Source organism: Vicia villosa, linkage group LG1 (genome assembly GCF_029867415.1).
Source record: "Vicia villosa cultivar HV-30 ecotype Madison, WI linkage group LG1, Vvil1.0, whole genome shotgun sequence".
Taxonomy (NCBI): domain Eukaryota; kingdom Viridiplantae; phylum Streptophyta; class Magnoliopsida; order Fabales; family Fabaceae; genus Vicia; species Vicia villosa.
The window spans coordinates 67,336,773-67,349,003 of record NC_081180.1 but is presented as its reverse complement, the minus strand read 5'-3'; the positions used below and the strand labels follow the sequence as shown (position 1 = coordinate 67,349,003).

The following is a 12,231-nucleotide window of genomic DNA, read 5'->3' as shown; positions in this document are numbered from 1 at the left end:
TAATATACCGTTCACCCAATTATACACATTCAGATTCACCTCTATTATTCATCAAATCACACAATAATAGATTACAACACAAAACACAGAAATCCATACAATCATGTTATGACAAAATGCATATGACAGAACTGACACTATGCATGTGGTACCAAAATTCGTGAATCACATTCACAGGACTTCTCTCTACGATACTACCCTTCAATGTCGCTCACACCCCACATGGGCACATGACTATCCTCATCGCTCACACCCCCATGGGCACACGACGACTGCTTACTAATCTCCACACAACGCGAATTAGCCACCCACGATCCACTCACCAACGGGATCCATCATCAAATGCATATGAATGAATGAAACACATATAACATACTTAACAACATCACCGAATCACGATGAACAACTCATCTCAATACCACATCACCGAATAAGTATGTACATGTTTTCAATATCATTCAAGTAGTCATGCATTCCTCACAATCATAATAATAATCACAACCAATTCATCATCACATCAAATACATTGTCACACCTATCTCATATGCACACAATGTTCAATTCTCATCAAGTAATTAAATCGAGTTTTAAAGAAATAAAGTCAGCCACTGCCCATATTCATCATTCATCATATAAAACATTCAAGTACTTGCACAACGCCCAAAATGGCACTAAGAAATGACTCACGGATCAAAAGATACGTCATTTTAAAGTTTTAGAAAAATTCTCGTTCAGCAAGGTTCGCTCAGCGACGCAAGGCAGAAGCGAATTCCTTCAGACCTCCGCTCAGCGGACCTCTAGCAACGTTAAACAGAAGCGAACTACGTTGGGACCTCCGCTCAGCGGACCCCCTCCGCACAGCAGACCTGCGATTTCAGCAATTCTCAGGTCTGCGACAGACCCTGCGATTCCACCTAGTTTCAGTCAAAAATCGACCCCAGACATCACATACAGGCATATAATCATCATACATTCAATCATACACCACAAAACATCATTTAAACTCATTATTAACCAAGAAGTTCACACAATCATCATCATATCAATCCAAATTAGAACACCCTAACCTAACAATCCCAATGTCTAATTGAATCAAACCATGCATCAATCTAGCTACCTATTACCAAAGACCACATAAGAGATAATAAAAGGAAGAGTCCCCCTTGCCTCTATGAATTTCTTGAATGCTCTCCTTCCGGTTTCACGTTCTTGCCTCTTTCTCTTCTCTTGCCTTTTTCACGTGTTCTTCCTTTCTCTCCCCAAATGGTTCTTTTTCTTATTTTATGAAAATAAAATAAAAATGAAATAACCACAACTTAGTAAAAGGCCTAACCAATTAGCACCCCTCTTTTACTAACATCACACCATAAGTCCAATACTTCTTATTCCATAATTTTCCAATTAAATCCAAATAAAATACTAAAATTCCATTTATTTAATTTAAATCCAAATTAAATTAATAAACTGAAATTATGGGGTGTTACACACGCACTTTCCCACGCACCCGAACAAACGAAACAAGTCTTCCGCTTTCACTCTGTCGGAGAAGTTAGAACAGAACACCGACACTATACCGTTAGCATCCACCTCTCTTGGTCTCCAGTTGCTTGGGAAGACTGATGAGTGCTAAATTGTTGTAAATTTGAGTGTAATAATTAGCACTCATCAGCTTAATTCATTTGTTTTACATCAATAAACCTCAACTTTAGTCAATATTTGGTATAGTTTACGTTATAGTGTATATATTGTGTTATTGTGTTATCGTGTAAATATCATTGAGTTTAATTGTTTTCATCTCTTTTTTATAGGTATTCAAGCATTGATATTTATTCATAGTTAGATAGAGCATTGAATAAGCTTTCCAACATTTCGAACCGGGCGCAAATCAGAGTTACGGTTCACAAGTTATGGCCGAAACAATGCAGAATTTTTGCTGTTTCTGGTGTGTTCCGCCGGGCGAATTTTGGGCTCGCCGGGTGAGCCTGACTGACCAAAAAATGTGAAAAGTTGCTGTGTTGAACCGCCGGGCGAAGCCATTTTGCCGCCCGGGCGAAGCGGTGCTGACAGAAACACGTTTTAAGGGCCAAAAACACAATTTTTAGGTTATGTTTTGGGTATTTTTGAACCCCAACTCATCAATCTTCCATTTTTGGTAGATTTAGCTTGGAAACAACATTTGGGACTTGCAAATGGATGATTCGGGAGTTGATTTCTCATCAATCGGCGATGATAAACCGTGAGATGTTTGGTTTTCTTCTTTTCTTTTCTTTGTATTTCTCTTTTGTTGAGTTTGTATGTAAATTACTCTAAACACATGGATGTTTGTTACTCTTTCTACTAGTTGTATAAAGTTTGCTTTACAAATCTTAATCGGTATTTTTCTGATCTTTTTGCTTAATCGCTTCGGATTTATGCTGTATTAGAAATATGCTTCGTGAATCTTGATTAGGAGAATACCTGTTAGTTCTAGATTCTAGACATAGGATTTGGGGTTAACATCCACATGATATCGGAGTTTAATGCTTCTGTGTTGTTCGATCGGTTTAGACAACGTCGAAAGAGCAATATAGTTGAACTCTCGTCGGTGTTGCAGAAATGAATATTGATGTGAGAGGTATGTGGTGATTCTGATGAGTACTGTAGATTGAGTTCAACGGAGTGATAAATCTAAATTTGTGAGGATTAGTTTAGATTCAAACCAGAGAAGCTATTCTCTATCAAGAATGTATTTATTTTATGTTCATATGTTATATTTTCCATTTTTACTTAAAACCCATTTAATCTAAACTCATAACTGCGGAAAGTGTTGAATGACAATTTGATATCACTAATATCTGTGGACACGATAAATTCCCGGATAAATATTTCCAAAACTTTTGTTGCTTGCCACTTTACCGCTCCAACAAAGACATCCCATCTTGGTTGCACGGCTTTGAAAATTTTCCTATGAGCTTTTGTCCATTGCATTCCGCTTGAGAAGTTAGAGAGAGAGACTCTCCCTTCTCTCTATACTTAACAATTTTTTTTTTTATGGATAAAATTTGATTTGATATTTTTCCCCTAATATTTTATGATATTATTTCCTTTTCCATATTGCATTCATTATTTTATTAAATGATTAGAGTAATTTTTATGAAAAAAAATTCCCTTATAGAAGATCCAATCAAATAATTATCATTCTTAAACAAATTTAAAAGTTTAAAATTACTATAAATATCAGTGTGATTTTTTTAGCTAAATCACATTGTTTACGCGTTTCCTATTTATTTCAAATTTAAAAAAATATAAAATTAATTGGCTCCTTCAATTTGTAATTATGTAATTCATAATCCATTATTTATGTTGATACAATATTAGTTATCACTTAATACTATTCATTTTATAACAATTCTAATTTATTATTTTTTTCATTCATATTATTATCCATCACTCTATCACACTAACTATTTAATTCTTTTATTTAATAAATATTTGATAGTTCATATTCATTATTGAGTAGTTCAATATTTCTTTATTTAAGCTAAGCAGAAGTAATACATAGCATACAATATATAAAATAAATACAAAATATTCATAAATGAAATTACATAATTATGTTCAAGCTTTTAATTTATTTATATTGCACATGTGTATAAAGAAAACTCACAAATAAAAAATTATTTAGTCCTATTAATTTATCACATGTAACCTAGACCAATTGTCATCATATTATACAATATTCAAGAGCATAGATTACAACATCTAACATCACAACATTTCCTAGTAATTGCTAGGATAAAGTAATACTTATAAACTACCAACAAGACTTTGAAAATCAAATTTGAACCAAAAATATAAAACCCTAACAAAAATTAAATTGTTCATGGCTTTCTAGTCAATGACATGGTAATATTGCTGATCTTAGCTTTATCTTTGGGCATATGATCAACTGCATTTTTCATAAAGCGGCTAAAAGCCTCTTTAGTGACACTTTCACCAAAATGACCGGTTAGCATAGGTTCAGCCACAGCCCTAAAACAGTTTTCCACACTGTATCCATCATCTTTGGCTGTTTCAGGCTTTTTAGATGTAAACTCAGAACCGTCCCAGTTATCAAGCTCACTCAAATTCACTTCAGAAGTCTCCAAATAATTGATGTCAAATGATCCTTGTGTGTCAATTTCCTTCTTCACTTCAGCTTGAGATGGATAATATAGAGGGATGTTGAAACTGCTCATACTTTCTTCTTTTATGATTCCCTACACCATATATTGAATAACTTAATCCTTATAAAATAACCCTTTGTAACATATTGATTAAGACCTAATATATAGACTAGGTTAAAAAACCCGTAAATTGACACCGCAACGATCATAATCAACGTCGCAACAATTGTAACAACCAAAATCGGGAAAGCATTTATGCCATATCGCAAAGTGATTGCAACGGTATTTTATAACTTTGCGTATGCCATTATTTTCACCATTTTTATAATGAAAAAAATTGTAGTTAATTCACACTGCAACGATTGTAATCAGTATCATATAATCTGTACCGATTTAAATTGTGAAAATCTTTATACTACCGCTACTTTTATTTAAAAGCTTTGATAACTCTATTCCATTATTTACCTCTTTGACCATATCATTAAGACCCATGGACATGACATCCCAAACCAAACAACACTCCTTGTATATTGGATCCTCACCAATTCTTCCTATTAAAGTCACAACCAAACGACCACCTTCAACTAATTCTTCAGCACGACACTTGAGAAAGAAAGATAAATCTGATTTATATTGTTCAATGTAAGCTTTCAAAACATCTGGAGGACTTGTCTTATTCAAGTAAACATTCCCTTTGTTGATGTGTACACCATCAGGAACCTAATTCAACACCAATCAACAAACTTCAACTATATTTCACCAATCAATATAATCAAAGCTAAATATCATGCAAACAAATATAAACAAACCTTAGATAGAAACTGAAGGCTATACGAAGAATGTACAAAATGCAAACTCTTATTAGGAAAAAGCCTATCATAAAAGGAACCAGGAGCTCCAAAGAAATAGAAAGGTCCCATTTGATTTTTCACTTCACTAATAAGGTTTTTCTTGAAGGCGTCGAAAGACATAAACACATTGTTGAAATCGTTCCCCGGTAGATCATTCAAAAATACTTTATATTCTGGAGATTTTTGTTTCTGTTCTTGACAAAACTTTTCCACAGCTTTGATAGCTTCGGCTATCACCAAAAATGTGTTTGCTCCATAAGAACAACCCAAATCTGCAATTCCTAAGCTTTCTGGATTCGTATTGCGATACACATCGGTTATGGCTTCGTCTCTCAGAGATCTTGTCAAAGAAATCACCTTTCTCTGTACATATACATTCCATGAATAAAACTTAGAGCAAAATTATGACTTACTCACATGCATGAAATGATGAAATGTATATGTATATATGAACTCATACCTGAAGTAAGGAGTTGTTTGCATAACCTTCTTTTCCGTCACCACCTTTCATGTGTATTACCTGTTTTAAATCCATTATGATTCTTTTATTTTTCTTTGAGCTTTTTTGTTTGTATATTATGAGTTTTAAGCTGAGGCAATGTAACACATATATATAGAAGCATCATGCATGCATGTGTGATCTCACATGTGAAAGTTTCTAAAAATATGTATCCATTTTAGAATGAGTAAAGCTCGTCCAAGAGTTATAGTTTCCGAGAGTGATGCGTTGTCAAGAGTTCTAATCAAGTTAAGGAAAAATTGAGGTGATTGTGGAGGAATGCAATTAGCATAATAGTTTAAATTTATTGAGAGATAATGAGGATGCTAGAAAAATGAGGGAAATTTTGTCAAACGATAATATTTCACGTATTCATTGTTGTTATTAGAAATATTTAATATTAATAAAATTTTAGTAAAACAAACTAAAAAGGGAAAGACAATATAAGAGAAAAATGAAAAATCCAAACTAAATTATTTAATAATTTTGAAATTTAAGAAAATGATCGAAAATTTTCATTTTTTCGAAATTTAAATCTATAGTTTCTGTTAGTAGTTGATTAGGTGATAGTTGATAAAAGATAGTTTTAGAGAGTTGTTTAGAAAGAAGGCTATGTCATTGATTTCTTGGATGATAAATTACAAGATAGCAATTGCCTATTTATAGGCTCAAGTCACCAACCTCTCAATGGTGGTGAATATTTCTACATCTCTTTAGTTCTTTCTAGAATTCTCATGATAGATTAGTATCATGATGATTCTAGGTTATTCTATATTTTACATACACTTATAATTCTAGATTGATCTACCATATCCATTCACACTATAGTTCTAGATTATTCTACCATATTCTTATACACTATAATTCTAGGATATTCTACCATTTTCATACATATTATATTTAGAATATTCTAGAAATTTGTAGCAATTTCAACACTCCTCCTTGATGCAAATTTCCGTGACTCCAAGCATAGCTCGTAGCTCTTTAAATCTTGGTCTCGCCAACGCTTTCGTGAATATATCTTCAATTTGATCTTCTGTCCTGCAGTAGTCGAGTTTGATCTCTTTAGTTGCTTCAGCTTCTCTGATAAAGTGATACTTGATTGCTATGTGTTTTGTTCTGCTGTGATGCACTGGATTTTTTGCCATTGCAATTGCTGATTTGTTGTCACAGTTGATCTTAGTAGGCTCATCTTGTTTTTCTCCCATGTCTTCGAGTATCCTGCGAAGCCATATAGCTTGACTCGTTGCTTCAGCAGCTGCCATGTACTCTGCTTCTGCTGTTGATTGTGTAACTATAGCTTGCTTCTTTGACGCCCAAGAAAAAATTCCTGATCCTAGAGAGAAAGCATAGCCAGAGGTGCTCTTCATGTCATCTAGTGAACCTGCCCAATCACAGTCGGTGTAGCCAAGTAATCCGGAGTTGGTTTCGGTAGTGTACCATATACCGAACTCTTTTGTTTCTTGAAGATACCTCAAAATTCTTTTTCCTGCTCCAAAGTGTATTTGACTTGGGCTTTGCATGAATCTTGATAGAAGACTTGTAGCATACATTATATCTGGCCGTGTAGCTGTTAAATATAGGAGACTTCCAATTAGACTTTTGTATTTAGATGCATCAACTTCTGGTGCTCCATCATTCTTTTATAGTTTCTCATTTTTTATGAGTGGAGTAGCGACAGGCTTGCAACCATACATCTTGAATTTCTTAAGTAAGCCTTCTGTGTATTTCTTTTCTGAGATGAATATCCCTTCATTTCTCTGACTTACCTCTATACCGAGGAAGTAACTCATCAAACCAAGGTCGATCATCTCAAAGGTCTTCATCATGTCTTCTTTAAACTCCATCATCATCTTAGTAATGTTTCCTGTGTAGATAAGGTCATCTACATATAGAGAGAGTAAGAGAGTGTACTGACCTTGGGACTTGATGTAAAGTGTAGGCTCACTCTTGCTCCTCCTGAATCCTCGATCCATGAAATATTGATCGATTCTGCTATACCATGCTCGAGGTGCTTGCTTCAAACCGTAAAGTGCTTTTCTTAGTCTTAACACTTTGCTTTCTTCACCTTCAGATATGAATCCTCGTGGCTGCTCCACATAGATCTCTTCTTCAAGTACGCCATTAAGGAAGGCAGATTTGACATCTAGTTGATGGATACTCCATCCTTTTTGTGCCGCAAGAGCTATTAGAGCTCTTATGGTATCAAGACGAGCTACTGGTGCAAATGTCTCATTGTAGTCAATCCCAGGTTGTTATGAGTAACCCTTAGCTACTAGCCTCACCTTGTGTTTCTGTATGGTGCCATCAGGGTTGAGCTTTGTCTTATAGACCCACTTAACCCCAATGATATCTTTTCCACGGGGACGATTTACTAACTCCCATGTGTTGTTTCTCTCGATCATCTTTATCTCTTCTTCCGTTGCCTTGACCCATACTTCCTGCTTTGACGCTTCTTCAAAACTTCCAGGTTCAAGTATGACCATGTTACAGGTTTCATATATATCCACCGAGGATCTTACTCGTCTTGGAGTAGACTCTGGTGATGATAGTTCTTGTTCTTGCTCTTGTTGTTGTGGTGGAGGCGAAAGAGGTTCACCTGATTCTTCTTCCCCAGGTTCTTCATCCTCGGGTTCTTCTTGAGGTAGTTGAGCTGGTATGAGGATGTTCTTCTCCACTTTTTCTTCATCCCAATTCCAAGAAGCATTCTCATCAACTTCAACATCTCGACTGATGATGAGTTTTTTAGTTTGCAAGTTGTATACACGGTATCCCTTAGAAATTGTGCTAGACCCCAGGAAGATACCTTGTATAGTCTTGTCTTCAAGCTTATGCCTCTTCACGTCTGGAATATGAATGTAGCATATAGATCCAAAGACCCTTAGGTGCTTTGCTGATGGCTTCTTCCCGCTCCAGGCTTCAATTGGAGTCTTATCTTGTACTGCCTTAGTTGGACATCTATTGAGTATGTAAACAGCAGTGTAGACCGCTTCAGCCCAGAATGTGTTAGGCATTCCCTTCTACTTGAGCATCGATTTAGCCATCTCCATAACTGTGCGATTCTTTCTCTCGGACACACCATTTTGTTGAGGTGAATATGCGACTATAAGTTGTCGCTCTATGCCTTCATCCGCGCAAAATCTGTCAAACTCGCGAGAGGTGTACTCTTTGCCGCGATCACTTCTTAGTACTTTTATCCGTTTTCCACTTTGATTTTCCGCAAGGGCCTTGAACTTTTTGAATACTCCAAAGACTTCTGATTTTTCTTTTAGGAAATAGACCCATGTCATTCTAGAGAAGTCGTCAATGAGGAGTATAAAGTACCTGTTGTTCTCATGTGATGGCGTCCTCATCAGTCCACATACGTCGGTATGTATCAGCTCCAACAGGTCTTTCGCTCTCCACGCTCCACTTGTTGAAAATGGAAATCGGTGTTGCTTACCAAGGAGACACCCTTCCAAGCATAAAGGACAACAATGAAGGGTGTCTCCTTGGTAAGCAACACCGATTTCCATTTTCAACAAGTGGAGCGTGGAGAGCGAAAGACCTGTTGGAGCTGATACATACCGACGTATGTGGACCGATGAGGACGCCATCACATGAGAACAAAAGGTACTTTATACTCTTCATTGACGACTTCTCTAGAATGACATGGGTCTATTTCCTAAAAGAAAAATCAGAAGTCTTTGGAGTATTCAAAAAGTTCAAGGCCCTTGCGAAAAATCAAAGTGGAAAACGGATAAAAGTACTAAGAAGTGATCAAAGTTCAAGGCCCTTGCGAAAAATCAAAGTGGAAAACGGATAAAAGTACTAAGAAGTGATCATGGCCACATTCACGTTCTGGGTGGGACCATCAAAATTAACTCCTACTTCTTGGGCCTTCTGGTATTATGAAGAGATAATATTCCTTTTGGGCCTTTTCTTCTTAATGGGACAAGTTAAAGGTTGCTTATATGGCCCACACAAATTATCAAAAGATTTAAAAATAACCTTTTTCCTTCTCTTGTTCTTGGACAAAGAATGTGCTTTGGTACCTACTGACTCCACCGCCTTATCGAATATTGAGCCTGAAAAATCTGCTGGTTTCTCCAAGGTATCCTTGACTCTTGAGTCTCTAGAATTAGGGTCAGAGATTGGATCAGAGGTAGATTAAGCAGAGCTTTTTCCTTTTGCATGATCCGCACCTTTTGCCTCAACTGCCACCTATAAAGCTTCATCGAAGGAAGAGTAAACTTTGCTCAATATGATTTCTTTTCCTCTGTTTTCTTTAGAATCCATCCCTTCTGCTATGCTAGAATCATGATGTGACCCATCTTGACTGTCCCCATTGCTAAAAACCTGTTTTAACTTTTCATCTTTAGGGTTAGAATCCCAAGAATGACCGTCGTCCTCTCCGATAGAGCTTCCTTCCGATATGGACCAAGAGTCCTCAGAGCTAGAAGATGAAGCGTTGTTCCCTGTATAGGCGTACTGTTTGTTAACAATTCTCGGTGGGCCAAACGAATCTTCGTGAAGCACAATCCCAAAAGACTCTCCATCTATGACCAATGATACGAGTTCTTTCAGGAAAAATTTCGGAGGGATCCTAATAAGAACTATGGCTACATCCAATTTCTTACCCGACATTGTGTTCTCATCGACACAAATGTAGCTCCCCAAAGAATTTGCAAGTGTAATGAAAAAATTCACACTCCACGCTTGACACGGAACACCAAAGACCTTAATCCACATAACTCTTTCAGTATCGACATCACGATTCTGCCAAGGACGAACACCACGGAACCGTTGTTTCCACCAGGTGCTTCTTTCACTGATCAACTCTGCAATAATCCCTTCCTCCAACTCTTCTAACAAGAAATAGTTTGCCCCTAACAGAATTATTTTGACAGAGAAAAATCCCTCAATCTCAAAGTGAGTTTGAATGTTTTATGTCTCACCGGGATATAAAACTTCCCCAATGTAGGCCTTGTTCCATCTTTCCCTATCCTCCTTCTTCGAATTGAATACAAACAGATGTGACTCAAAATAAGAGTCGTGCCTCTTCCCTTCCGACACAACATTAGAATATGACATCTTCCCGTGCGCACTCCCTATGTTATCAATAAAGCCATCTTTCTTAAGAACCTCCGCCCCTCCTTGTTGCCGATACTCCGAATCGAGCCACCCCTCTCAAGCCTTCTTGGACCCTTCCGTTCAAACCTTGGTTGATTGGCATGAATCTTCTTGCCGTCAATCATGATGTTATCAAGCTTCACCGCCAGCAATCTTACGTCTTCCACCCCTTTGAACCTTGCGAAACTGAATCGCCTCCCCACTTATTCCTGCGTGGAGATATGACTACTTCCACCACATCTCCAATACAACCGAATAACTTGAAAATGTTTGTTGCCCTTGTTCTGTCTGGTAGCTCAGAGAAGAATATGGATGAGATATCCTCCGACAAACATAATTGCATCCCTCCATGCGGAAACACATCCCACTTTGCTGCTAGATTACATAATACTTTCTTACTGGCCTGCTGCCATTCCATAAATTAACCGCAGACGGAAATCTCTCCTAAGAGGGTGAAGACGAAAAGGTTCCTTGACAGAAGTTCATGTTTCTATAAAAATATAACAAATATTGTTTGTAAAAGGCATGTTCCAATATGATGAATTTAAAAATTTCTTAAGTCCCACATTGTTAGAATTTTTTGTGTGATTATGTGTTAATTAAAAAAAAACAATAAGTCCCACATTGTTTAGAATACATTCCTTGGCTAGCATACTCACTATATAAGGAGTGCACATTTTTCATTTCAAAATACACCAAAAACTCTTTTTGTTGTGTTTTTCCTCTCTCTCTCTCTCTCTCTCTCTCTCTCTCTCTCTCTCTCTCTCTCTCTCTCTCTCTCTCTCTCTCTCTCTCTCTCTCTCTCTCTCTCTCTCTTTCTCTCTCATAATTCCGCGTATTAATTTTGCGGCGGTTGTCTCTAACAAACCTTACAGTTTGAGGGAAGTCACTTCAAACGCTGACAACAAAATTTGCAATTTTTTTTGAAAAAAGTTGCCAACGTTCTGATCACCTGCTGCTCCTTAAGGATCAACCGATCAAATTAACGATAAGAAATCTATATATTCTCATGGAACACTTAATAGTGCTGAAGCTATATTTGCTGCACAGATTAAAGCGAACAAATTCCAGCTCAGAAAATGAATCACCTTATGAAAAAAGAATGATGATCTCTACAAAATCATATTTTAAATAGACTTGCAAATGATCTGTATGATTATTACAGTAACTGTGATACTGCAAAATATGTATGGGAGACTCTAAAAAAGAAGTATGACACTGAAGAAGTTGGAGCAAAGAAGTATGTCGTTAGCCACTACCTAAAATATCAGATGATATAGATGAAAGATCCGTGGAGGCACAATGTTTAAAACATACACGGATAAAAAAGTGTTGATATAATTTTGAATGCAATTGAATATAATTTTGAATGTTCAAATCATGGCCTTTGATCAATTTGAAAAGTGTGGTTAGGATGCAATTGAGACTTCGATAGGATTTGTGTATGTTGTAATTTTTAATTATGTTTGTAATGTAAATGAAATTTGAATAATTGTTGAAATTCAAATGAAATTGTGAGTGAGATTTTGAAATGAAGAAAGCATGTTAGTTGAAATGTGAATGTGAATTTGAGTTTTGTCTTACTCTTAATGTGATGTGGGAGTTTAGTTGAAAAAAAAAAGGT

General features: G+C 36.4%; 1 protein-coding gene across 1 annotated transcript; it reads right to left on the bottom strand.

Annotated features, from left to right (window-relative positions):
* Nucleotides 1–3,860: 3,860 nt before the first annotated feature.
* LOC131644697 (S-adenosyl-L-methionine:benzoic acid/salicylic acid carboxyl methyltransferase 3-like) lies at nucleotides 3,861–5,531 on the bottom strand. Its single transcript, XM_058915252.1, has 4 exons — nucleotides 5,457–5,531; nucleotides 4,955–5,359; nucleotides 4,611–4,865; nucleotides 3,861–4,238 (listed from the first exon to the last, which is right to left on the bottom strand). Exons 1-4 carry the CDS (start codon nucleotides 5,529–5,531, stop codon nucleotides 3,861–3,863), a joined length of 1,113 nt encoding a protein of 370 aa, XP_058771235.1.
* Between the last annotated feature and the right edge of the window lie 6,700 nt (nucleotides 5,532–12,231).